At 51.7% G+C, this 27,962-nt stretch overlaps 1 protein-coding gene across 6 annotated transcripts in view; it reads right to left on the bottom strand.

The window, feature by feature from the left end:
* Positions 1-27,962, bottom strand: part of ECE1 (endothelin converting enzyme 1) — a 133,776-nt gene that overhangs the window by 37,202 nt on the left and 68,612 nt on the right. For all 6 annotated transcript variants that reach the window (XM_033227955.1, XM_033227956.1, XM_033227953.1 and 3 more), the window contains 5 exons: positions 22,743-22,955; positions 9,734-9,855; positions 8,158-8,304; positions 6,662-6,727; positions 5,075-5,266 (listed from right to left, as the gene is read on the bottom strand). In XM_033227955.1, the coding sequence (XP_033083846.1) occupies positions 5,075-5,266; positions 6,662-6,727; positions 8,158-8,304; positions 9,734-9,855; positions 22,743-22,955 (740 nt within the window). The remainder of the gene's footprint in view (positions 1-5,074; positions 5,267-6,661; positions 6,728-8,157; positions 8,305-9,733; positions 9,856-22,742; positions 22,956-27,962) is intronic.

Here is a 27,962-nt window from a genome sequence, read left to right as displayed (position 1 = left end):
ACAAGATGCAAGACAAAGGAGGTGGGTGAGGCTCCACATATGGCCTTCATGCGGAAAAATCAATCAGAAAAGTAAAATTGATCTGCAACTTAAGACCAGTCTATAGCCCGTTGGTAAATACCGATGACACTCGCTGTGAGAGAGGTAGCCATAAACCCCCACTTAACAGATGCTGAATTTGCAGATGGGGTAAGGTGACTTTCCTGAGGTCGCACAGTTAACTAGCCACTGTGGAGGTCTAAAACCCAGGTTCACTCATCTCTTTGGGTTTAAAAGGGCAACTCAGCTCCTGGGGAACAAGGACCTCAAAGGACAGGTGAATTTGTGAGGAAGGCAGGTCCTGAAGGCAGTGGTGTGCTGGTAACGCAGTTATTAACTGCACCGGGCACGGTGGCTCATGCCTGTAATCCCAGCACTTTGGGTGGCCAAGGCAGGAGAATCACCTGAGGCCAGGAGTTCAGGACCAGCCTGGCCAGCATGGTGAAACCCAGTCTCTACTAAAAATATAAAAAAATTAGCCACCAGGTGTGGGGGTGCACACCTGTAATCCCAGCTACTTGGGAGGCTGAGGCATGAGAATTACTTAAGCCTGGGAGGCAGAGGTTGCAGTGAGCCCACATCACCCCACTGTACTCCAGCCTGGGCAACAGGGCGAAGCTCTGTCTCAAATCAAAAACAAAACAGTTAACAACTGGCTCTCAGTTTCTGGGTAACTTGCCACCATGGCTGATGGTAAAATACCTGCGGAGCTGGGAAGAAAATACCTGCGGTGCAGCGGACTTGGGGGCCAAGGGGTTCCGGTGCATCCCTGCCTGCCTGGCAGCTAGGTGAGCTGGGAAGAGCCCTGGGCTAAGAATGAACAGACCTGGATCAGCGTCTCCAGGAGGTACCAGCTCTGGGACCTCCAGCCTTTATCCATTCTTTCTCTAAAATGCAGACAACAGCCTCCCCTCCCAGAGCTGATGGATCTGTGCCTCTTGTACCTGCTTGCCCAATAACCCTGAGTTTCTTTTCTTTTTACCTTGTCCTGTCTGCCGTCCTCCTGGCAGGAGGCCCTTAGGCAGGTAACCTCTGAGGCTAATCTTTAACATTTCTATGACTACAAAAATTGGATCTGTGCTTGTGAGATCTTCAAACAGGACTCCACCATTAGAGCCACCTGACTGCATGACCTGCTGGCAAAGTCCTTGGGAAAATCGACAAGTTTACAAACTGTCAGTGTTTACACAGTGAACGAGAGCTTCATAAACTGCAGACAACTGGAACTCTCTGATCAAGGTACAGATATAAGATGGTGAGAAATCCCTGTGTACTCCTCAACACAACCCTGGCGCTTTAGGGAATGCAGGTGTTCTGTGCAGGGAAGTTCCCATGACTGTGAGATGAGATGTGTTGACTACCAGGATTTTCGTATTTTCCATCCTGACTGCTCTAGCGAACTCCTGTCTTAAACACATGTGCCTAGCTCCATCTCCATGGAGATGGCTTTTTTAACCGACTAGGACATTCCACTTGTGACTCACACCCTCTGGGGCACACGATGAGCTCCATTTTCCACACCTGCAGCCAAGGAGTACTGTGGGTCACAAACCAACCGAATCAAATAGGTTTGAAACCGGGAGAGAAGAATGCTTCTCAGCTTCATCTCAGCGGGAGAAATGGGTGGAAAATGCAGCTCAGGCCCAAACAGCCTTTGGCGTGAGGGTCCTAGAAAGGAAGGGGAAGGTCCTCAGGCCCCCAGAAGTAATGGAAGTGTCTGAGTCACAGCTCTGAGTTCAGATTCTGCTGGGGGCTAGCCTGGAACCATTCTGTACCCCAGTAGGGCTAGCCTAGAACCACATTGTGAAGCCTGGAGTGTTTTACACTAAGTTACCTGGAGTATGGGAAGAAAACCACATTTCCAGACACCAGGGAACAAGACATTCTCTGTCCCAGAGTAGAATGAATCAAATTGATTTAGTGCTGGGGACCTGAGTGACATTGCTAATAACAAAGGAATAACAACAATAATAATGAATATAACATGTTATGCTTGTACTGGGCTGTGCAAATGAGTTTACTGAATGAAATCTCATCCTTTGCCTCAACTTATTCTCCCACAACCCTGTGGCAGGCCAGGAAGAGATTCTTACTTAGAAACACAAGCTTCAGGGGGCCAGGACTTCTTTATTTTTTATTTTATTTTTTTGAGATAGAGTCTCACTCTGTCACCCAGGCTAGAGTGCAGTGGTGTGATCCTGGCTCAATGCAACCTCCACCTTCCGGGTTCAAGTGATTCTCCTGCCTCAGCCTCCGAGTAGCTGGAACTACTGGTGCACACTGCCACACCTGGCTAATTTTTGTATTTTTAGTAGAGACGAGGTTTTACCATATTAGTCAGGCTGGTCTTGAACTCCTGACCTCAGGTGATCCACCTGCCTCGAACTCTCAAAGTGCTGGGATTACAGGCCTGAGCCACCATGCCTGGCCAGGGCGTCTTTAAATGTCAGACATAATTTTAAACATATGCATATATGCCCATTTTTTCTGGGAGACAGTCCATGGTTTTTTATCCGTTCTCAAAGGACTCCGTGACTTAAAATTAAGAACCACAGGCCGGCCGGGCGCGGTGGCTCAAGCCTGTAATCCCAGCACTTTGGGAGGCTGAGACGGGTGGATCACGAGGTCAGTAGATCGAGACCATCCTGGTCTACACGGTGAAACCCCGTCTCTACTAAAAAATACAAAAAACTAGCTGGGCGAGATGGCGGGCGCCTATAGTCCCAGCTACTCGGGAGGCTGAGGCAGGAGAATGGCGTAAACCCGGGAGGCGGAGCTTGCAGTGAGCCGAGATTGCGCCACTGCACTCCAGCCTGGGCGACAGAGTGAGGCTCCGTCTCAAAAAAAAAAAAAAAAAAAAAAGAACCACAGGCCGGGTGCGGTGGCTCATGCCTGTAATCTCAGCACTTTGGGAGGCCAAGGCAGGCGGATCATGAGGTCAGGAGTTCGAGACCAGCCTGACCAACATGGTGAAACCCCCGTCTCTACTAAAAACACAAAAATTAGCCGGGCGTGGTGGTGCCTGCCTGTAATTCCAGCTACTCGGGAGGCTGAGAGAGGAAAATGGCTTGAACCCAGGAGGCAGAGGTTGCAGTGAGCTGAGATCATGCCACTGCACTCCATCCTGGGCAACAGCCAGACTTTGTCTCAAAAAAAAAAAAAAAAAAAAGAACCACAGTCCCTTGTGAGGACAAGGGCTATGTCTCATTTGTGTTCTGGCACACAGCAGGGGTAAGTGGATGAGCCAAGCCCATTTTACAAGGAAGGCAGCCAAATTCACATTAGAATTTAATCAGAAATATCTGTAAAAACATAAGGAGAGAAACCATATATTTCCTAAAGATCTTAATTGAACTTTGGGTACTTAGAACACAGAGGCTGTTTGGCCAGGTGTGGTGGTTCATGCCTATACTCCCAGCACTTACAGCTCCAAGGGGCTTACAGTCCTCTGAATCTAAGCCCAGGGCTTGTGTACTGCAAGCTGCTGTGTCTGCTAAACTCCCCCACCTTGGCAGCTGTGCAGCTGGGAGGGAAGAAAGGCCTTTCTTCCTTTGCTTGGAAGAAGGGAACAGAAGCAATGGTGATAGGAAGCCTGGGGGGAACCTAGTGGTCATGCTGGGCTGATGTGTTCAGGGCTCCTGTGCCTTCTCTGTTATTCCTGGCACAGACAGTTGGCATCATGGCCACAGTAGGGGGCTGAGGCCCTGGGGGGCCCCTCAGGCTGAGAACCGGGCTGGAACAAACCAAATTATAATGCACAAACAACATCACCCTCAGCCTCCTGGCCTCAGAGCAGGAAAATAATGCCAGATGGTATCTAACAGCAGCTGGTGATCTCCATCCTGGCCCACGCAGCACCAGTCAGCCTCAGGCCAGTTTCTCTGGGAGCTGAAGGGCAGTCGGCACCAGCAGGAGGCCAGGCTCCCCTGACCCTCATTGCAGGCCCTAGCATGGCTTGCACCTCCGCCTGAGACAACCGGTGGCCTGGAAATGCTCACCCATTGTTAGACTCACCTTCCCTGACTTTCCACCCCTGGCTCCCAGGGCCCGCTGCTTTTGTCCAAAGCACTCAGCGATGAGACGGGGTTGTTTCTAGCTGGTGTCCCCCACTAGCCTGGAAGCACATGAAGTGCAAAGTCCCAAGGTGGCCCCATATACACCTGTCAGATGGAGGAGGGAAAAGGGCAGGGACCTAGTGTTCTTCCTGAAAGTAGAAGGAACGGACAGGTCGAATTTGGCTGGTCAGAAGGTAAGGAAGGAGGGAGAAGACACTCTGCGGGAGGCCCCCCGCCAGCAGAGAAGCAAGACCTAGCCACGCATTCCTGGGTGATGTCAAGAAACGGGAAGATCAGTGGTGGCCACTCTGCTGATCCCTCTGCAATGCCAGCTGATGCTCTGGAAAGAAGGAACCAGCCTATTCCCTCCAGACCCTCAAGGACCAAGCAGCTGCCAGAGGGCAGCCTTTGGCAGAGGCTGAGCCCTTGGACGTCGGGCTTCTCCAGTGGACTTCTCCAATGGGTGACGGAGAGCATCGCAGATCTAACGCCCTGTTGTACAGTGAGCCAATCTGAGTCATTTGGCTGGCTCTTCTGCCACTTAGGAGCCTCTGGACCTTGATCTGGCTCAGAAAAGGGAAGAGCAATAACGGAATTCTAAACACTACACATTTAGTAAGTGCTCACTGTAACCAGGTTCGAGGCTCTTGGTGCTGGAGAGACTAGAAAGGCACTGTCAATGTAAGCTGGTGTGGTCATGACCTCGAGTCTCCCAGTAAACACTATTAATTACAGAGAAGCAGCCTGGAGTCGGCCAGGCGCCTATTTTGGAGTCACTTACTAGCTGTGTGCCCTTCAGCAGGTAACTTGACCTCTCTGAGCATCAGTTTTTCCATCTGTGGACTGGGCATAACCACCATCCTTCCTTTGTCACATAGTTTCAAGGACTAGATGAAATGAGTATAAAAGCCGCCAGCCCAGGGCCCTGACTGAAGCCTGGTGGCCATCCCAGCCTCCCTAGCAGCCAGTGCTCAAGTTACCTGCAGCTCGGCCGCCGTCACTTTGTGGTAGATGAGCTCCTCGTCTCGGCGCTTCTCCTGTGGGATGGTGATGTTGGCCAGTGCCGTCTCAAAGTCCAAGATCTGCTGCATCTGGGGCCGGATGGCCTCCTCGTCCCCGCCGCCCAGCAGCTTCCCCAGCTGGACCATGTAGTTCAGATATCCAGTCAGCACCTGCAGGGCCCATACCCCAAACTGTCAGTGGCTGCCCCCTACTATCCACTGGACAAGGGTTGGGGGGGCTTGGCCAACTGAGTCTGGCACAGGGAGCCAGGGGACTGCACGGTGCCCCCAAGACACTCGTGGGGCCAGGTGTGGTGGCTCACACCTGTAATCCCGGCACTTTGGGAGGCTGAGGTGAGTGCATCACCTGAGGTCAGGAGTTTGAGACCAACCTGGCCAACATGGCAAAACCCCATCTCTACTAAAAATACAAAAATTAGCTGGGCATAGTGGCGGGCGCCTATAATCCCAGCTACTCGGGAGGCTGAGGCAGGAGAATCGCTTGCACCCAGGAGGAGGAGGTTGCAGTGAGCCCAGATCACGCCATGGCACTCCAGCCTGGGTGGCAGAAACTTCGTCTCAAAAAAAAAAGGAATAAAGACACCCGTGGGAGACACAGCATTGAGAATGATCTTGGGACCGTGTCTCTCTGCTGCTTCCCTACAGCCTCCAGGAGAAAGCCCAAAGTCTTGGCTCATCTCACAGGTCCCCAGCTGGGCTGGTCCCTGTCTTCCAGGGCTTGTCCTGGGGCTGTCTTTCCATTCTTAGAATGTACCTTTTCTGACCACCCTCCACCCGTGTTCCAGGATCTGAATTAGGTCTGAATTAGGTCCACACGGGAGACTTTCTCAGCTCCCCTTTCCCTTAGTTAAATAATACCTGCCTCCCCGACCAAACCACAGGCCCCATGGGACGGAGGCTATGGTGGTCTTGTCTGCCACCATCTCCCCAGCATCAGGCACTCTGTGGGCAGCTTGGTCAAGTACATGCAGGCGGAAGAATGAAAGGACAGATGAGTGAGTTCCAGGCGAGATCGCCCCAAGAGCACCACAAGAGGCAGGCCAGGGAGAGGGAGAGCCGTGGGCTTCGGAGCACGTGGATCCGGACGTGAATCTCAGGCTTGTCATTTACTGGCTATGTGACCTTGAGCAGATCACTTAGCGTCTCTGAGCCTGATTCCCTCTTCTGTAAAAGGCCAGACAAAACTAACTCCTGTTGGACAGATGAGGCAAATGAAGCTCAGGATCCGCAGGGTTAATGGGAGGGTCACAGGTGATGTACAAAGGGCCAGGCGCCCACAATGCGGGCAGCTAGAGAGCGGCTGCCTCTGCCTCTCTCTAGAACCAGGACAAATGATACCTGTGTCTCGCCCCTTGTGTCCACGATGCCTGAGTGACAGCCAGCCTAGGGGTGTTCCTCCCCTGCCAGGGTCTGCCTGTTTCACCCATCACGTCACTGACACCCCGGGCTCCCCTAGCTTCAAAGACCTGCACAGGTGTGAGTGTGGACACTGAGCAGGAAGGACCATCCTGGGAGGCGGGCTGGGGAGGGGAGAGGTACGCTTACCTTCTCGTTTTCAGTTTTGTTCAGGTAATAGTCTCTCGAGGGCAAGCCCAGGCCAGACTGGTCCACCTGACGAGAGAAGCAGGCATGAGAGGGAATTCGTGTTGCAATGCGTGTCTCCACTGCACGGCCTTCTGCCCTGAGAATGGCTGGTACATGGCAGCAGAGACCCAGCTCAGGCCCCTGCAGAAGCAGGACTGCTGGCTACAGTCACTGAGAAGCCCACTCAGGGATGGGATGATACATTCCTGCCTGTACACGTGGCCCCCCACAGGGCTCCTGGGCTCCTCAGAAGGGCTGGACAGAGCCACCCTCCTTTTTTAAACACCTCCTTGCCTCAGCAAAGTGCCTCTGCCTCCCCAACACTTTCCAAGTGGTTAAGGGTCACTTAAAAGCTGTGTGATCTTGGCCAAGTTACTGAACCTTTCTGATTCTCAGGTTCCTTATCAGGAAAATAGAGAAAATAAAACCTAACCTTCAGAGCTGGAATGGGGATTCAAGAAGACAGTGCTGGTCAAGTGCCTGCCAAGCAGGAGGGGAGGGTCAATTTCTGCTTGCTACTATTGGCGCCCACGGCCACATCTTGGCATACCTAGGACGGGTGTTACTGCAATCCATTTGATTTATAGGGTAACTGTAGCTGTGAGAGATCAAGGCACTTGCCCATGGTCACCCAGTGAGTGAATGGTAGAGATGGGCTGGGAACTCAGCCTTTAGGATCCCCAGCCTGGGTTTCTCACTTCTGCATCAGAGGTTGGGGCAGACCAGTGTTGGAGCTCCCCTGGGCAGGCTGACCCTCTGTCTGGGGCATGCTCTGACAGGGAGAGATGGATTCAAAACCATTCCAAGAAGAGTCACAAAGAGCAGACGCTCTTTGTGAAACCAGGATGTGTGTTCAGCTGTGTCCAGGAGTTGACAATCGCCCTTGGGGTCCACGGAAACTCATCAGCACCCGAAGGTTCACCTCTGTGCAGTGCCCATCTACGCAAAGCCAGCAGCCTGCAAAGATCTCACCAATGAAGCCGGGCGCGGTGGCTCACGCCTGGAATTCCAGCACTTTGGGAGGCCGAGGCGGGTGGATCATGAGGTCAGGAGACCGAGACCATCCTGGCTAACACAGTGAAACCCCATCTCTACTAAAAAATACAAAAAAAATTAGCCAGGCATGGTGGTGGGTGCCTGTAGTCTCAGCTACCCAGCTACTCAGAGGCTGAGGCAGGAGAATAGCATGAACCCAGGAGGTGGACCTTGCAGTGAGCAGAGATCGCGCCACTGCACTCCAGCCTGGGTGACAGAGCGAGACTCCATCTCAAAAAAAAAAAAAAAAAAAAAAGATCTCACCAATGGCAATGGGGCCTCTGGAAATAACCCAGGCTCAGAAACTAGAAGACTGCCGTCCTACCCAGGGCAAGTCTCTCTCCTACGCCAGGGCCTGCTAAACTCAAAACAGGAAGAGGTCGTGCTCACACCCCCGACTGCTGTGTTTCAAGCTAGCTCACCTGGATCACGTTGCTGTTGGAGTTCTTGGAATCGGCACTGACGTAGACAGAGAAGAAGGGTGAGGTGCGGTAGTGGGCAGTGACCACCTGCAGGGTGTCCTGGAAGTTGTCCTTGGCCCAGGGACCTGTGATGTTCCAGCCCCCAAGCTGTGGGGAGGGAGAGCAGGCAGGGAAGTGATGAGGTGGCAGGGAGACCCAGATATGAATTCTGGTTCTGCGGCTGACTCGCTCTGTGGCCCTGCAGCAGTCACTTGACCTTTCTGAGTCTCAAGAGCAAAGGAAAGGATTGGTCTTCACTGGGGGTTTCCGACCCATGGGCTGGAGACCCATGGAGGGAGCAAAGGCTTATCCTAGACAAGCCAGGCATGAATCCAGCCGCTCCCTGGGTGGCTGGGATGACAATGGGAAAGAGCCTTTTCCTGGTTCATGGTTTATATTTTGGATAATGAATTGTGTGAATGTGATTATATCAAAGCATAAATTCAACTGTGCCTCGGGGGGAAAAAAAGGCTCCACATGTTTAAGAAGGTTGGTAAACTATGGTCTACTTTGGTCTCAAAGTTGGGGTTTAAAAAAATTTTTTTTTGAGATGGAGTCTCACTCTTGTTTCCCAGGCTGGAGTGCAGTGGGGCCATCACAGCTCACTGCAGCCTCCACCTCCTGGGCTCAAGCGATCCTCTCACCTCAGCCTCCCAAGTAGCTATGACTACAGGTGTGTATCACCACACCTGGCTAATTCTTAAATTTTTTTGGAGAGATAGGGTCTTGCTATGTTGCCCAGGCTGGTCTTAAACTCCTGGCTTCAAGTGATCCTCCCACCTTAGCCTCCCGAGAAAGTTGGGATTTTAAAAAAATCTCCCTGGTCTTCCTGGTTTGGCACATGGGACCTGTCCAAAAAGTAGGGGACTAGCACAGTCCCCAGCGTGTGCAGCCACCAACCCTGCTGCAATGCTTTCCTGGAGCCAAGCTAAGAGGCGAGGCGGTCCAGGGAACACGAGGCAGGCAGAAAACATCCACGGACACCTTCTGTCTGCACTGGGGAGTCTCGGAGTCTGGGAGGTGCCCAAGAAAGCAGGAAAGATGTCTTCCCCTGCTCAGGAGTAAGCAGGTATAGGAGAGTGGCCTGGGTCCCTGCTCACAGGGAGGGTTCTGGTTCTGGGCCCAGACTCTCTGTGGGTCTTTCCGGAACAGGTACACACCCCTCCACACACACACACATAACCCCTGAGGAAAAAGCAGCAGCAACGTGGAGGAATATTTTCCCTCTAAACATGGCCCCTGTCCCACACACAGATGCAAAGAGAGACACACAGACAGATGACAGACATCCACAACAGATGCTGACACACACCCTCACACAGACACATGCACAGACATCCCACCCACGCAGCTACGCAATGTGCTCACACTCACATGCGCTCTCACACACTTGCTCTCTCTCTCTCTCTGTCTTCCTCTTGGTGCTACCGGCTGGAGGTATGAGGTGGGTCAGTGGTACCAGAGGACTGGAGTGGAAGCCAAGGGGCGGGTAGGCGGCATGGGCCGGGGCTGGGGAGGGAGAGCCTGAGGGACTCACCCTCTCAATCAACTCCATTAGAGGTTTGGCCCTGAGCTCCTCGATCCTGGTCTCGTTCATGCACGCACGGTAGTACACTTGCGCCTTTCTCTCTGCCTCGCTCACGCTGGCCGTGGAGTTTTCTGGAACAACACACAGTGGAGTTTGCAATGTGGCCCCACTTGCCCACTGGGTGGCTTTAGGGCAGTCCCTCTTTTCAGAGCCTTGGTGTTCTCAGCTGCAAAGGAGCTCTGACATCCGCCTGTCAGGGTGGTGGTGATGAATGCCGTCACCACGGGTACGTGAGGGCCCCTGGGCAGAGCCTGGCAAGCTGGAGGCGCTCCTGAAATTTTGCTGACTGTAAAGAAGGAGAGTCTACCGTGTTTCTCTCCCTCTGCCGGTTGGGTTCACAGACGTGTCCCCGCGTTGACCGCACGTGCCCACCGGCAGGACAGCATGCTTCCCCTGCGGATAATGTGTGGTACGAACACCCCTGCCTGGTGCATGGGACAGAGGCCAGTCCTGGTTTTCAGATACCAGATAACTTTTCTTGTGATAAAGACTGAAGTTGGATGGAAACTCAAAAGGCTCATTCATTTTGAATTTACTTTTTGCTTCCTCCTTGGAGGGGCTGGGCACGTTCACCAGGCTTATAGCCAACTCCTAGGGCCATTTTCCACCACCCTTGCCAACTCCAGCAAGCAGCATCTCCCTTCTGCAGTGGCTTCTCAGACCTTACCCCGGACACCCTGGAGATTCCATTCCCTTCTCCCTCACCTCAGTGCCCTGGTCCAGATGCCACCTGCTGAAGGCAATGCTCTGGTGGGTGCACCTGGTGAAGATGACCACTTCCTGCTGCTCAAGTCCACCAGAGACCCACTAAACACTGGGGCTCTGTGCCCGAGCCTTCCTCTCAGAGCCCTGCTCCAGACTATGCTGGATTCTCCAACCCCCTCAATTCCATCTGTCCCTCTTGCCTCCTCTGGGACACTCCTCATTGCTTCCTCATTTCATGTTCATTCCACTCTGACCCTGAAGCCCCTTCCTTTGCCTCCTTCAAAGATCCCTCAAAGCCCAGCTCCTTCACAAAGACTTTCCTGGCAGAACTGTATCCATCCACCCGCTGCCCAGATACTAGATGCTTACTCTATGCTAGACCCTGTGCAAGCTGTGAGACACAAGAGAAACCATCCCTGTCCCCAAAGAGCTTCTGCATGGCACCCTGTTAAAATCCTACTCAGGCCGGGCGCGGTGGCTCAAGCCTGTAATCCCAGCACTTTGGGAGGCCGAGACGGGCGGACCACGAGGTCAGGAGATCGAGACCATCCTGGCTAACACTGTGAAACCCCGTCTCTACTAAAAAAATACAAAAAATTAGCCGGGCGAGATGGCGGGCGTCTGTAGTCCCAGCTACTCAGGAGGCTGAGGCGAGAGAATGGCGTAAACCCGGGAGGCGGAGCTTGCAATGAGCTGAGATCCGGCCACTGCACTCCAGCCTGGGCGACAGAGCGAGACTCCGTCTCAAAAAAAAAAAAAAAAAAAAAATCCTACTCAACCTCAAGGCCTCCATGGGGACATCTTTTCAATGAGGCCTCTCCTAAGATGTTCATTCCCAGAGGCCCTCACCGCTCTGCGTACCTGTGTCCACCATTGGACCGTGAGCTCCCTGGGGCAGAAAGCAGGTCTTATTTATGCCTGTAAAATTGAGAGCCCAGCCCTGTGCCTGGCACCCAGCAGAAACTCAAAGAAATGACCACAAGACACAACAGTGCTGTGAACAACGCACATGGCTATGGAACACCGAGGAAAGTCACTCCCTTCGGAGCGGTGGGGAGAAGGGGGTCTCCAGAGGGCATTCCATTTGAGCTGGTTCTGAAAGTTGAAGTGGTTCACCAGGTGGAAGGGAGGGGAGAGGGCACTGGGTTGTGCGGAGCAGGACAGGGCAGTGTGAGGACAAGCAGGGATGCCTAAAAGGGCAGGCGGGCTGCTTGGAGAAAAGAAAGCTGTCTGGCGTAGACACTTGGAGCAAAGGACATGAGTCACTTCCTGGCCAGTCTTTCATCAGCTTTCCCAGCCTCACCCCGAGAGCTCCCTGCCCTCCGATTCCCACCATAAATAGCACCATGGCTTTCACTGGTCAGAGCATCAAGCCCCGGTCTTGCTGACCGGGGTGATGGCCCTGAAAGGGGGATGGGACCAGTTTGGGGCCAGTCTGAAGGAAGATACAGAGACAAGAGAGCCCCTTGAGAGACAGGGTCAGGGGCCTGAAAGAGGGGCTATGGAGGGTTCGCACAGCCCTGGAGACCACAGGCTACTGTGTTGCCAAGTGCTGGAAACATCTGCATGTCCCCCAGGCACCATGGCAGCTTGGAGAAGAGGACTCTGTGAGGGGAGGGCGGAAATGGGGAAGCTGGGATACAGAGGACCAGGGAGAGCAAAAGGGGAGTGCCTCGCTCCTCCCAGGGCCTCGTTCCTATGGCAACGCTCCCAGTGAAGCTCTTGGAAGAAAAAGCAGGAGAATGGTCATTGCTCACCAGGCCTCAGACACAGCGTCTCACCCTCTACATCTGGCTCCGGCCACAGCCCTGAAATGCCAGGGTCAGCGTTGGGGAAGGCACGCTGTGTGCTCTGGCCCATGAATGAGCCTGGCATCTCCCTCCCCCAAGGCCACCAAGATAAGAGGCCTAAAGAAAGGCTCCCAGGAGCAGCCAAGCTGTGCTTGGAACTCCTAGCGAGTTCCAAGGCCCTCTTCCTAACACCTGTCTTCAAGCCCTGAATTATCACCGGGAGGCAGAAGGAGTGCCTCCTTCAGTAATAGCCTCCCTTGCTCCTTCGCTGAAAGGCTGCCCCAAGCCACGTTCAAACCCCATTCCTTTGGCCCTCCACCACCTGGGTGCCAAGCTCACTTGCTTTCCCACATTGTTTACAAAGTTTCTTTTGCCTGGCAGCCGCCAGGCTGGGTGTGGGGGACAGTGGGCAACATAACTGGAGGCCTGTCCACGTGAGGCGCGCAGCGTGGGGAGTGAGGCAGACGGCAGCCAAGGACTCACAGGAGCATCTGATTATGCACGGGGTGAATGCTGTGAGAACATCCCAGAGGCCTTGAGCGGAAGGGCGGGAGGAGACCAGGAAAGCCAAGCAAGGCCCCAAGGAAGCTTCGCTTGAGCTTCGGGCTAAAGGATGAACTCAACGTGGAGTAGAAGGAGGGGCTGTGCGTGGGCTGCCCCTCTGCCATTCCATGTCCCTGCAGCCCCAGAACCAGCCCTGGACAGGCACCTAGCAGGCCCCTAGCAACAGGTGGTGGCTGCAAGAACAGAGCCCAGTGTCCCTTTCTGCAGAGGAAGGACACCATACCTGGAGGATGAGAGGGTAATGAGGCCGGATGCCCACCTAAGATTTCCTTTTTTTTCCTTTCTTTCTTTCTTTTTTTTTTTTGAGACAGAGTCTCCCTCTGTCACCAGGCTGGAGTGCAGGGGTGCAATCTCGGCTCACTGCAACCTCTGCCTCCTGGGTTCAAGTGATTCTCCTGCCTCAGCCTCCCGAGTAGCTGGAACTACAGGTGCATGCCACGATGGCTGGCTAATTTTTGTATTTTTAGTAGAGACAAGGTTTCACCATGTTGGCCAGGATGGTCTCGATCTCTTGACCTCGTGATCCGCCCACCTCAGCCTCCCAAAATGTTGGGATTACAAGCGTAAGCCACCACGCCCGGCCAAGATTTCCTTTTTTTAAAAGGATACCAGGCCGGTGGGGCAGGAGTGGACGGGATGAGGGGGCCCCACCAGGAGTTGGTGTTCACACCCCTTCCGTGTGTGTCATCAGTATCCCCACTGCCGATGCTGGCTGGGGCAGGGGTCCTGGTAGAAGGTATGGTTCCTCTTCCTCCCCCTGGTTCCAGGAGCCCATGGGGACAACCCACAGCACACTCTCCCACCTCTTCTTTTTCCTCCTCACTCAGGGGGCACCTACTATCCTGCAGGCTCCAGGGGACAAGGCCCCAAGGGAGGCTGCCAGGCAGGAGGCTGCTGCAGGGGACCAGGTGAACGAAGGTGGGCGCTTGGCCAGGATGGTGGCAGAGAAGGGGGCAAGAAGTGTTTGGAACATGAGAGAAAGGAGAGCCAAGAATGGAGCCAAGTTTCCTTGGCCTGAGTGAGAAGCTGCTAACATTGGGGAATCGCAGCCTGAGGATGAGGGGTAGGCTTAGGAAGGAGCTTCAATGTACACAGCTACTGCCTAAAAGCTCAGCTCCAGACACTTGAAGTTTGAGGCCTCTATGAGACACCCAGGGGGAGCCCTGGTCTGGGGAGTCTATAGAGTGAGTTGTCTTGAACTCCTTTTAGTCCAAATAGTCACTGGAATATACCAATTCCTTTTTCTTTTTTTTTTTTTTTTTTTGAGGCGGAGTCTCGCTCTGTCGCCCGGACTGGAGTGCAGTGGCCGGATCTCAGCTCACTGCAAGCTCCGCCTCCCGGGTTTACGCCATTCTCCTGCCTCAGCCTCCCGAGTAGCTGGGACTACAGGCGCCCGCCACCTCGCCCAGCTAGTTTTTTTTGTATTTTTAGTAGAGACGGGGTTTCACCGTGTTAGCCAGGATGGTCTCGATCTCCTGACCTCGTGATCCACCCGTCTCGGCCTCCCAAAGTGCTGGGATTACAGGCTTGAGCCACCGCGCCCGGCCTCTTTTTTTTTTGACACAGAGTCTCGCTCTGTCACCCAGGCTGGAGTGCAATGGCACGATCTCGGCTCACTGCAACCTCTGCCTCCTGGGTTCAAGTGATTCTCCTGCCTCAGCCTCCCGAGTAGCTGGGATGACAGGCAACCTCCACCACGCCTGGCTAATTTTTGTATTTTTAGTAGAGACGGGGTTTCACTCTGTTGACCAAGCTGGTCGCAAACTCCCAACCTCAGGTGATTCGCCTGTCTCGGCCTCCCAAAGTGCTGGGATTACAGGTGTGAGCTGTCACACCTAGACCCAATTCCTCAAATTGGTCAGAGGGCTCTATATCATGCATCCTCAACAGGGGCAATATTGCCCCCAGGAATTTATTCTTGCAGGACAAAGCATCTTACTCTTTTTACTCTGTGTATATAGACTAAGAGCAGCAACACTCAGAGTACCTGTGGCATTAACATTTCATGGAGGGATAAAATGATAACTGCAGGTTGAGAAATGAATGCCACCCTGGGTGACGGGCTCTGTGCTCCCACCTGTCTCCAGCTCCTGCCCCACACTCTTCTCCCCATGGCTGGATGGTCTCTTCTCTCCTTAACTCAAGCGTCGGCTCAGACGTCCCTCCTGAGAAAGCTCATCCCTTCCTGATTGCTGCAGCTACAATGGCCTCTTCCCTTTCTGGCCCAGCGCCCTAACTTGATGTTTTTGAGTCTTTCTCTTTACAATCCTATCATGTATTTAGTCATTCATTTGTTTACTGTCTGTCTTCCCTGCTGGAATGTAACTTCCACAAGAAAAGACTGTCTTATTCCTACATAATCCCCAGCCCCGAGCAATGCCTGGCACACAGAAAGTGTCTGACGCATATAATCGGTGAGTGAGTAAAGGAATGAATGACAGAGAAAGATAGCACTACAGCCTGCAGGAGTGGCTGGGTTTCAAAGTGAAATGAGTGGCTCATGCCTGTAATCCTAGCACTTTGGGAGGCTGAGGTGGGCGAATCACTTGGGGTCAGGAGTTTGAGATCAACCTGGCCAACATGGTGAAACCCTGTTTCTACTGAAAGTACAAAAATTATTTGGGCGTGGTGGCGGGTGCTTGTAATCTCAGCTACTTGGCAGGCTGAGGCACAAGAATCGCTTGAACCCAGATGGCAGAGGTTGCAGCGAGCTGAGATCGTGCCACTGTACTCCAGCCTGGGCGACAGATCAAGACTTGGTCTCAAAACAAACAATCAAACAAACAAAACAAAACAAACCAAAACCAAAAAAAAAAAACCAAAGTGAAATCAGGCAGAGACCTTTTTCTGAATAAGACAAAGGTCTCCAGGACTGTGCCAACCCTCCACAGCCCCTCGTTCAGGCCCCCAACCCTGCCTCTCAAGGGGTGCTCTTGTCTCGGTATCTTTTTTCAGACTAGCCCCAGGCTGGCCCCGTCCCCTTTCGGGGCTGTCACTCTGAGTTCAACAAGACTGGGGCTTGATGCTCTCTGGTCTCCTTTAAGACACCCCTTGTTCATGTTTACTTCCCAGAAGATTTCATGGAGGCAAAGCAGCAGCCAACCCCCAACAGTGTGGCTCCCGGCACGTGCTGGGGACACATTTTGGAGATGGTGGCACTTCCGCGGCCCCAGTGGTATGAAGACCTTTTGGCAGCCTAGGGCCAGACAACAGAGCTCCACAATGCCTAGGTACTTCCTTCCAGGGACCCTGAGTTCCAGAAGCTTCCTCAGTTCCTACCCCAAAGTCCCAGAGAGGAAGACAGAGCACCATTTCATCGGCTGCTTCTTCCTCTGGGAGTTTTCATTGGAACGCTCTCTGCACATCACTCCTCAGGGAGGAAACGAATGCCCAGGCAGGCAGAGCCATGGGCTATGATAGGGGTGTCTGGGAATCCCCCACATGCTGCGGGAATAGGGGTGTCTGGAAATCGTGCGGCCTCCCTTGATGCAGTGGGACCATCTGGCCAGGAGCCTGTGGGGCCCTGACTTCACACCAGGGCAGGACCAGTGTTTGTTTTAGATAAAACCAGAACCCGTTCAGTCACAAGCCTCAGGAGCCCCATCCTGTGCTGGGGGGAAGGGGTGCTGATAAATGAGACGCCTTGCTCTGCAAAACAAAAAGAATTCCACCACCACCACCGCTCACAGCGTCTACAGCAGACCCTGTGCTGCCGTCACAACCTCACCCTGCTCCCTGAGAGAGCTATAACCATCCCATGTCAGAGACAAGGAAAAGGAGGCCCAGGTGGGTGAAGAAACTGGCCTAGCAAGGCAGAGCTAGTGGGTAGCATGCTGGACTTCTAAGCCTTCCTGAGAAAGTGAACTGCTTCCTCTGTAGATGGCCATAGGCATGGCTGTGGGTGCATCTTGTCCTGACGATTTCCACAGTGGCTGTTATCACACTCCATTTACAAGTAAGAGGTTGAGTAACTCGTCCAAGGTCGCAAAAGTGGCTGCAGCCAGGACTAGAGCCTAAGCCTTTTCCACTTCCCTGTCCTTTCCTGCAGGTTGGCTCAGAAAACCAGAGGTGAACCTGAAGCAGCCCAGCTGCCCCTAAGAAGCCCTGGACACTCCCTCCCATCCTCACATTGTTGAGTCAATGCTATAATTTGAATGTGTCCCCTCCAAAATTCAAGTTGAAACTTCATCCTTAAGGAGCAGTTTTAAGAGGTGAGGCCTTTAGGAAGTGATGAGGCCCTGAGGGCTCTGCCCTATGAATGGATTAGTGTCTTATAAAAGGGCTTGAGGGGGCCAGTTCCCCCCTCTTCAGTCCCTTATGCCATGTGAAGACACAGTTCATGGTGCCATCTTGGAAGCAGAGAGCAACCCTTAACAGAGACACTGAACGAGCCTGTGCCTTGATCTTGGACTTCACAGCATCCAGAACAGTGAGAAATAAATTTCTGTTGTTTATAAATTATCCAGTGTATTAGTCTGTTTTCACGCTGCTATTACAGACATACCCAAGACTGGGCAATTTACAAAATAAAGAGGTTTAATGGACTTACACTTCCACGTGGCTGGGGAGGCCTCACCATCATGGTGGACGGCAAGGAGGAGCAAGTCACGTCTTACATGGATGGCAACAGGCAGAGACAGAGGCTGTGCAGGGGAACTCCGTTTTTAAAACCATCAGATCTTGTGAGACTTATTCACTATCACAAGAACAGCATGGGAAACAGCCTCCCCCATGATTCAGTGACCTCCCACTGGGTTCTTGCCACAAAATGTGGGAATTGAGGGAGCTACAATTCAGGATGAGATTTGGGTAGGGACACAGCCAAACCGTATCATCCAGTCTGTGGTATTTGGTTACAATAGCACAAACAGACTAAGAATCAATCAATCCACATAACCATTCCCTAAACAGGAAGGCAGCACCCACTCCGGTAGACACCATACTGGATAGAAAGCATTCCTGATGCAGATCCTGTCCATAGATGGCTTCCTTCCAATATGCACAGGAAGATCAAACTCAATTAGACAGCAGGTATTGGGAAAACATGTCAAAATAAAAATATGAGAGATGTCACAGGGTGACATCATTAACTGCCACATCACCGACATGGACACATGTAATGCTATTGGAATACTGTGTGTGTATCTCCCAGGGAGACCAGAAGGCAGACTGATAGTTTTTTCTTTACAGAATCTGTGTTGCTTGAATTGTCACAATGAGCATGCACTGATTTTTTTTGTATGCATTCATCTTACAGTATAAAATACAGTAAAGCAAACACGACAGGTGCACAGTGTAATTGTAGCTCAAGCCTAGAGAGGCCGTTTGGTAGCCACAGAAGACAATGGGGGCAGCAGGTTTGAGAAAAGTCTCGGAGGCTTTGGAGGGGGTGGTGTAGGCACTCTAGCTGGTGGAATAATCCGAGCTACAAGCACAGTTGGAAAGCCCAAGGCAGGGCCAAGTCTAAGGGCTGAAGGGGCTGGCTGTTTCCTTCCTCTGACGAGGTGAGGCCACCACTCTCATTTCCCCAAAACCTAGGAGGGCAGCCCATGCCGGCCACTTTGGGAAGTGGCAGAGTGAAGTGCGAGGCATCTGTGTGTCCTGCAGCTGAGGTCACCATCCCCAGCTCGCAGACTGCCAGGTCATGCCAAGGTGGCACCTGGCCTAGTTCGGCCCACTTGCTACAGATCTGCCTGGATTGCCTCTGAGGAGGCTAGCATGAATTCACCTGGCAGAGAAATGCATGGCTTGCCCAAGGTCACACAAGCAGATGGTAACAGCTATCCTGCCGGACCGGCTGACACAATCCACACTGGCAGTCTAAATGCCCCTTCTCCCCTCTCTGCCTAGAGGGAAGCCCTCCCCTCAGCAGGTCGGAGTGGCCTGGGTACCTCCGGCTTGTTCCCATGCCCATCAGCTCTGGCTCCTTTCCGAGGCCTGCTGGCTGACCCCTTTGTCTTGGAGAGGCTGAACCCAGCCTGGCCTTAAGCCCAAGAATGCACTGGCCCACACTCCTGCATTTTTTTGCCACCCACTCACCTGCCATCTGACTTTTCAGGAGTTTCCATGTATGAAAATCTCCAGGTATCAAGCCCAAAGTTGAGGGGCCATTTCCAGACTAGTTCCCAGGAGTGAGGCTTGGTGGAGAGGACCCCAGGATATGCCTTCTGGGGAAGCCCCTAGTCAATATGACATGGGGGTGACCCCAGCTCCTGTGTTCATTGGACCTGGGCTGGGACTTGGCTGGCCTGGGCTGAGAGCTCAGTGAAGCAGCCGCTGGGGAAAGGAGGCAGGCAAACCACACTTCTTGGCTGCTCTCCAAGCCAGCAGTGCCAACCCAGGGCCTCTCCCTGCTGAATCTGACAGTGGAGTGAGTAGAGAAAGAATACAAGCTTTGAGGCCCCACAAGTCTGGGTCTAATCCAGCCTCACCATTTCCTAGGAAATACATTTCCTTCATATTCATGAGTCTCATCTGTAAAATGGACAAATATAGCCTACTCCATGTGTTTACTATGAGAGTTCAATGAAACAATACAAGTGAGATACTCAGTGTGTCAAAGCTTCCTGATAACATAGCTTCCTGCACCTCCTTCCTGATAAATGGGTCTACATACCAGTGCTTCTCTAATAAATAAGCAATAATGACTCTGTTTTTTGCCCATCCCATTAACCCTTAGAGCATCCCTACTAATGATCTGAGTTTCAGTTAGTTCCCACTTTATAGGTGATGAGCCAAGGACCTAAAAATCTGGGTGACCTCTCTGCAGTCATACAGCTTGTTTGTAAGAAGTCTTGGTTGGAACTCATCTACCACCACCAAGGAGGGCAGCTGTGCTTTGCTGAGCACCTACTAGGTGCCAGGCTAGTATTCCGGTGTATGCTGGTGCTGAGCACTTTGAATCATCCCAGGCAAGTCAACACTCACAGTAAATGCATGTGTGAGGAGGCAACATTATCCCGATCGCACAGATAATCAAACTAAGTGGGAGAGAAGCCAGGTCACTTGTCCAAGGCCACATGGCTGATAAGCAGCTAGCACACCAGGACTGCTTGACTTCAAAACTCTGCGCTCTGGCCTCCTGGTATCACTGGACCCTGGACTCGGGGTCAGGGTTGAACGCATGATTCTGGGTTGTTCCATGGCCCATTTGATGCAGCTCCCCACCCACGGCTTAATCCTCAGGAACAGCGGGGATGGACTCAATCTTGGCCCAGACCTAAGGTTCTCCCAATGAGAACCAGTCCCAGAACCAGTCAGATCAGAACCCCTAAGATGCACAAGAGCCCGTTCTGGGCCTCACTGGGAAGCTAGAGGGCCTGACCGCTATCCTGCCCTATCCCCTCGAAATGCTAACTGCTCCCCAGAGGGCGAACCCCTCACCATTTTGGACTGGTGGTATGTCCTTGACAAAGTCACTTAACTTCTGGGAGCCTCAGTTTCTGCATCTACAAAATGGGAACAACAATTCTGAAGTCTGGGGTTGTGAGGATTAAGGAGGCAGTGGCTGTAAAGAGCCTGGAACAGTGCACAGCACGCGGCAGACCTCCGTGTCTCTCCTTCCTTCAGGACCTCAGGCTCTGCGCTCCCTGCAGGTTCTTGCAGGCACTGCGGAAAGGGAGCTATGTCTGTCCCCTGTACCTGAAGGAGGTGGTGTGGGACAGGGGAAAGGGCACACAAGGAATCAGACAAGTCTCAGCTCTGCCACTCACTGGCCTATCATGAGAACCTCTCCAGATCTTGCTTTCCTCATCTACCAATGGAGTGAACACCACCTTCCCAGATTCCACCCTGCAGGATCAAATGGGATGGCATCTCTCTGTAACCAGTCAAATGCTATGCAAAGGTCAAGGATGAGTAATAACAGTTACATCAATACAAACAGCAGCCACCACGACATGCCAGGCCTAGGCATGGTTTAAATACATTTAAATGTATTTCCCATTTAATTTTCAAAATTCAGAGGAGGCATGGTTCCCACTGTACTAATGAGAAAACAAGCCAGGGAGGTGATATAATTGACCCAAGACCTCATAGTAAGTGGCAGAGTCCACATTTGAACCCAGGTCCTGGTGACTCTGAAGCAGAGGAACCGACCCACCTTGTTATACTACCTGGACTAGGGACCCTGCCAAGCGCCCGGCTGTGATGTTAGGTACTGGAGAAGGGATGTCCTTGAGTTCCAGTCTTGCAATGACAAACATATTTGCCTTTTAAGCATCTGGTTCTAAAATGAAAAGTTACACCCTCTTTCGAAAGCACTTTGGTGGCATAAGGCAGGCAGGGGACATCTCAGGCTGGGGCTTTGCTGCTTCAGATATACTGAGCTTCAACCCCAGATCCATACGCACCACCCTGCTCATCCTCAGGGAGTTAGGCGGAAGGTGGCTGCTGCTGCTGCTTCGGGAGCTGTGGGAGGCCAGGAGAAAGGGTGGGTGTGTTTTGCCTAGCTGCAGCTCTGCTCTGTGGGGCTAGGGCAGGAAAGAAAGAAAAGGTCTCCTTCACCTGGTTTGCCTACTTTCCCTGTAATCTAAAAGACTCAGTTGCCTTAAATTGATAAATGTTCATTTAGAATTATTTCCTGTCTCTTAGAGTTCTGTCCCTTTAAGAAGATCTGTCCCCTTTTGGGTATCTTCTATTATACCTATCTACCTTTGAACAGCTTAACGGTTTTTAAAACAGTAAGTATTTGTGTGATCTAGGTTCTCTTGTTGATGGCTAAATTGACTGGCTTTTCAGAATCCAGCCTCTCCCAGCATTTAGGGTCCCAGGATGGAGCAGGGGACAGCAGGAGAGGGAGACAGCCATGGTCCCAGCTGTGGAGGGGTTCAGGGGAGCAGCTTTGTGGTGCAGCACGAGTGTTGTGATTTCACACCAGAGGAGGAGCCCAGTGGGCAGCTGGGAATTCAACAAACATTAACTAAGGATACAGCTGCAAACCAGACAACGTGGATCTCTAATCTGAGGATAAAACCATCAACACAGGGGTGAACTAGAGGTGCCCAAGGCCTAGTGAAGTACAAAGAGAACTCTGACCAGACGGCTTACCATGCAAGCCTGATCACCATGAGGCTAAGGATGCTTCCCGCCTACACTGAATAACTAACTCTCTGATAAGCTGTTGTTAGAACTTTCATTGGATCACAACCTTAGAATCTGATCTAGTGTGTTCAGTCCCGATCCTTTTTGCTCACAACTTTCAAAACTCACAGTCAATACTAGTCAAAAGCTATGACAAGCCTGAAGCCACAAAAGTAACGACCACAGCCACCAGTTCTTGTGTAAACCCTACATGCCACATACACCATGCTAATGCTTTACACGTCAGAGCTCTAGGTCTCAAAACTGTGTAGCTTGGGTCTTATTAGTCTCATTTTACAGATGAAGAAACTGAGGCTCAGAGATACGTGACTTACTCAGGATCATACAATGAGTAAGGGCAGATATTCTAACCCAGATTCACCTACTCCCAAGTCTACGGTCTTCCATTCTGCCAGGCGCCTCTTTTCTTATTTTTTAGACAGAATCTCACTCTGTTGCCCAGGTTGGAGTGCAGTGGTGTGGTCTCGGCTCACTGTAACCTCTGCCTCCCAGTTTCAAGCAATTCTTCTGCCTCAGCCTCCCAAGTACTACAGGCGCACGCCACCATACCTAGCTAATTTTTGTATTTTTAGTAGAGACAGGGTTTTGCCATGTTGGCCAGGCTGGTCTGGAACTCCAGGTCTCAAGTGATCCACCCACCTCAGCCTCTCAAAGTGCTGGGATTATAGGTATGAGCCACCGCACACGGCCCATTCTGCCAAGCTCCTCCTCTAAGCAGGTGTGGTTGGGAAGCTGGCTAGACCAGCTGACAGCTCCCTGCTGTGGCCCATTCCTTGGTCTCCATGCTAGATGCTTACCGAGGAGGTGCTTGATGATCGCCTGGTTGTGTTCCCAGAGGTTGCTGAAGGTCCCCCAGCGTGAGTGGCCATCAGGGACCGGGTTGGCTTTGATCCAGCCCCCACAGGCATAGCTGAAGAAGTCATGGCAGGGGTCCACTGTGGGGTCCATGGAGCTCAAGATGGAGCTGGTCACTGAGACACAAGCTTCGCTCAGGCACACAGAAGGGGATCCTGCAAGGGGTCAAGGACAAGAGGCCAGTGAAGGGCAAGCAGAGAAGAAGCAGGGAGGGCAGAGAAGGCGGCTTAGGGCCCAGGGGTCACATGTCCTACCCCGGCCCTGACCACACAGATTTGGAACTGAACGGTCACTAGACCCCTACAGATAAATGATTTCCGCCCATTTAAAATTTGCTGGCTTATAACACAAGACTTCTATTCAGCTGTCTAAAATCCTTCTTATGGCTAAAAGGTACCCAGAACCCAGGTGTTTCTCTTCATCAACCTTTTCCTCCGTAAATATTAATTGACTCTTTATTATTCCTTGATGCTCAACAAATTTATTCATTCATGCATGCATTCATTTATTTAGCAAGCTAATGACTATCTTCCAGGTTCTTTGCTGTGTATAGAGTGCATGTGTGTGTTCTCCTGCATGAAAGTGTGCGCCCATGCCCGTGTGTGTGTGTGTGTATGTGTGTAGGGTACTGGGGTACTGGGCATAAAAAGGCAGAGTCCTTTAATCTAAGACCTAACAATTCAGTTGGGGATATACACATAAATCAAAAGGGAACAGTAGGAGAAATGTCTGTCCTCCTTTCTGCAAAAATAAACTGAACATTTACTATGTGCCAAAGGGTGATGGAGACAGTACGGATGAGAAGACATAGGCAGGAGGAAAGCCTATTAGGAATAGAAGGAGGAAACAGGAAAAATCACTCCTGCATACAAGCAGGAGAGTGCGTGACCTCAAGGAATCCTCAAAAACCCAAAGGCTAAACAACCCTAAGAGACTGGTTTGCCAGAAGCAAGAGGAAAGGGCCAAAGCCCAACCTCAATGTTGGCGGCTGAGCTCTCCCAAAGGACCCAAAGCCCGGGTGGCCTGCGCAGAGGCCTGGCCTGAGGCAGCAACACGAAGCTGACTGTGCAGGACCGAGAATCACAGGCCCAGTCCCATCATCCATCCACCCAGGCTGTGCTGATGACCAAAGGGACTTTACTGAACGTGGCCATGCACTGGGCACTTCGCACACACTCAGGTTCTCATTTAACTCATTATTACAAGCCATCAGCTGCAGGCATCATGTCCCTGGTTAAAGATGAGGAAACTGAGGGAGTGAATGGAACAAGGCCACCCAGCTATGCGGGAGGGAGGAGAGCTGAGAGCTGGGCCCTAGCCTGTCTCAGCCCAGCCATGCCAAGGCTGTTTTTCTGCTTTCCTTCACCATCTCTTTGCCAGTCACACCAGGGGCTGGTGCAGCCTGACTGCTGAGATCTGTTTCTCCACCACACAGGGAGGCAGTGAGGCAGAGTGGGCTTTGGAGGCCACCAGACCTGGGTTCAAATCCAGCTTTCTACTTTTGCCAGTGAGGCTTTGGGCAAGTGACCTCATCTCTCCATGCCTCACTTTCTCTATCTAAGAGTTAGGAAGAAATGTAGGACCAATTTCACAGATTTCACAGTGATGATGGCCATGGCTGGGCACGGGGGTTCAGCTTCCTCAAGTCTCAGGGTCTGAAGTTTCAGGCCAGTCTTTAGAGAGCAGCAAAGAACGCACAGGCTAGTAGGGGCAGTGTTCACCTCACTCAGGAACATAAGGCCAGTGGGCAGAGGTTCACTTGTGGGCTTATTAACATCTGATGACAAACACAAAGTCCTTCAGATGGGTAGCTGACAAAGGGCACAGAGCAGCCACACAACAGCAGGAAAATCAGGGTGATTTGACTTTGAGATAATCACACAACAATTAAAAATTATTGTTCACAGTTGAGAGGTGTGTCATAAAAAATTATGGAGCCATTACGCACGAAAACAGAGAAAGGAAATGGTGGGGGTGATAGTGCCATTTTAAGTGTCTCTAAATCCAATCATCTTTATCACAGTTGAACGCTCCACTTCTTAACTCCGGGGAAGCACCAAAATCTTTAAGGGGCAAGGGAGAGAATTTCTATGTAGGTTGAAAGAGCCTGTTGAATATTACAGTATCACTCCATACTTAGAGAAGGAAAAGAATACCTATTGTTTTCACACATCAAACCACAGGAAGGAAAATCTTACAATATCTTGGCTGGTGGAGATGCCCAGGAGACAGGCTGAGAATGAGCCTAACGCGGGAAGACGCATCAGCATCTGTGTGAATGTGTCTGTGTGTGTGAGAGAGACACACCGATTAATTAACTGATTAAGGTTTTCGCTGTTATCATATGGGGACTTGGGTTTAAAAACAAAACAAGAAACTAGTCCCAGCAGTCAGTCTCAGAGGCTGGGCTCGCTGGCTCATGCCTGTAATCCCAGCACTTTGGGAGGCTGAGGCGGGCGGATCACCTGAGGTCAGGAATTCGAGACCAGCCTGGCCAACATGGTGAAACCCCATCACCACTAAAAATACAAAAATTAGTCAGGCACGATGGTGGGCACCTGTAATCCCAGCTACTTGGGAGGCTGAGGCAGGAGAATCTTTTGAACCTGGGAGGCGGAGGTTGCAGTGAGTCGAGACTATGCCATTGCACTCCAGCCTGGGTGACAAGAAAGAGACTCTGTCTCAAAAAAAAAAAGGAGTCTTAGAGGTTTGAGTTCTTCACTAAGTGTCTATTTTGTTGGACACTGGGCTAGGGACCAAGGAGGTGCTTAAGGAGCAACGGCTTGATTATTCAACTATTTAATGGTTTGCAGAAACTTCATGAAATATCCCTGGCTCAGGAGGTGCTTCGTGCATTTTGATGACTTTATGGTTTCCAGGCCCCCTCATCTAAGGCCACATCTTCCTAGGGAAACCTTCCCAGACCCCCTTCCCTCTCTGGGTCCCTCAGCGGCCTGGGTGCCTGCCGTGCTACTGTGCTATGTCATGGCCATCTCCTTGTCCACGTGTCCTACTAGAATGTGAACTTCAGGGCAGGCCAGTATCCTATGTGTTCTTATATTTCCATTGCCTAGCATTGTATTTGGCAACTAGCAGCTGTTTAATACGTGTGTTTTTTTTTTTTTTCTTTTGAGACAGTTTTTGCTCTGTCGCCCAGGCTGGAATGCAGTGGCACAATCTCGACTCACTGCAACCTCTGCCTTCTGGGCTCAAGCAATTCTCTTGCCTCAGCCTCTTGAGTAGCTGGGATTACAAGCGTCCACCACCACGCCTGGCTAATTTTTTGTATTTTTAGTAGACACAAGGTTTCACCATGTTGGCCAGGCTGGTCTTGAACTCTTGACGTCAGTTGATCCACCCGCCTTGGCCTCCCAAAGGGCTAGGATTATAGGAGTGAGCCACTGTGCCCGGCCTCAATATGTGTTTTTGAATGAACAACCAAATGAATGAAAGGCCTTATTCAGTACTTGTTCACCACCTGCAGAGGCAGCAAACGTCTTTCCTTTGGGACACGCATGATCAATTGAGAAGGCAGAAACAGATCTTAGATTTAATTTACAGACATTCATCTGGACAGAGCCTGGCCTCAAAACTGTGTAGAATGCTTTCTTAAAAATATGTTCTTGGAGCCAGGCGTGGTGGCTCATGCCTGTAATCCCACCACTTTGGGAGGCTGAGGTGGGTGGATCATGCAGTCAGGAGATCGAGACCATCCTGGCCAACACAGTGAAACCCTGTCTCTACTAAAAATACAAAAAATTAGCCAGGCGTGGTGGCGGGTGCCTATAGTACCAGTTACTCGGGAGGCTGAGGCAGGAGAACAGCGTGAACCTGGGAGGCGGAGCTTGCAGTGAGCCGAGATCGCGCCACTGCACTCCAGCGTGGGTGACAGAGCGAAACTCTGTCTCAAAAACATAAAAAAATAAAAAAAATAAAATATATATATACAAACACACACACACACACATATATGTTCTTGGAGAACGTATTGTTTGTTTTGTTGCCTCTGTTTGCAAAGCACCGATGTTTCTGGAAAGGAAGCATAGCAGGAAGGTAAGTAAAAAATGTAAATATGTGCCCAGACATTCCCAGAGGCTGGCCTTCAGAATCATCAGAAGATACGCTTTTTTTTTTTTTTTGAGACAGACTCTTGCTCTATCGCCCAGGCTGGAGTGCAGTGGTGCCATTCTGGCTCACTGCAACCTCTGCCTCCCAGGTTCAAGCGATTCTCCTGCCTCAGCCTCTCGAGTAGCTGGGACTACAGGTGTGCACCACGACAGCCACCAGAGTAGCTGGACTACAGGTGTGCGCCGACATGCCTGGCTAATTTTTGTATTTTTTAGTAGAGGCGGGATTTCACCATGTTGGTCATGCTTGGTGAACATCTTGACCTCAGGTGATCCGTCCACCTTGGCCTCCCAAAGTGCTGGGATTACAGGCGTGAGAGCCACTGTGCCCGGCCAGATTTGCTTTGACTGGCCTGGTGTTTGCTCAGATGTGGCCAGCACCAGCACCTGGGTGATAAGGTTACTGTTAATATCTGGGGTGGCCACTGCTTTCCCAGGTGGCTCAGGGGTCACCTGATCCTCTGCCCAGCTCCATTCCAGGAGAAGAATGTTCTTCTCTCAGGTCCAGGCTGGAGAAAACCCTTCTGAGACCCAGAGAGGGACACAACAGAGGCAGAAGCAGGATTCCTCCCAAGGGACCCCACTGGGCAATAACAACAGAAATGTTTTGGGTCTGATCATCAGGAGCTGGCCCGTGGGGACTCCCTCCTGGTTTCTGGCAAAGACATATCTTGGGAGCTCTGAGGGGCAGTCTCAGGGCAACTCTGGCTGCCGGAGTCTGGCCAGCTCCCGCTGCTCCAAGCCAAGAGCTGTGCAGACGCGCTGGCCAGGGTCCACACTGACCAGCAGGGGGTTCTGAACTAGAGCGGATTCAGGATGAAGCGACATGGAGGTGGCAGGAGACGAGGACGAGCTTGTGTCCTGTTAGTAGAGGAGGCACGCACACACACACACACGCACCAGGACAGAATCACACAATATACATATGCTTAGCAGGGAAAGGCTGTTCTCAGCTTGATCTTCCTTCTTACCCCTTTGTTCATTCAAACATTAATTTATTCATTTTACTATTGCACACCTGTGGCACAGGCACTA

The sequence above is a fragment of the Trachypithecus francoisi genome, unplaced genomic scaffold, assembly GCF_009764315.1.
Source record: "Trachypithecus francoisi isolate TF-2019V2 unplaced genomic scaffold, Tfra_2.0 Lachesis_group12, whole genome shotgun sequence".
NCBI lineage: Eukaryota > Metazoa > Chordata > Mammalia > Primates > Cercopithecidae > Trachypithecus > Trachypithecus francoisi.
Note: the sequence above shows the minus strand (reverse complement) of the source record. Positions and strands in the feature narration are given on the sequence as shown.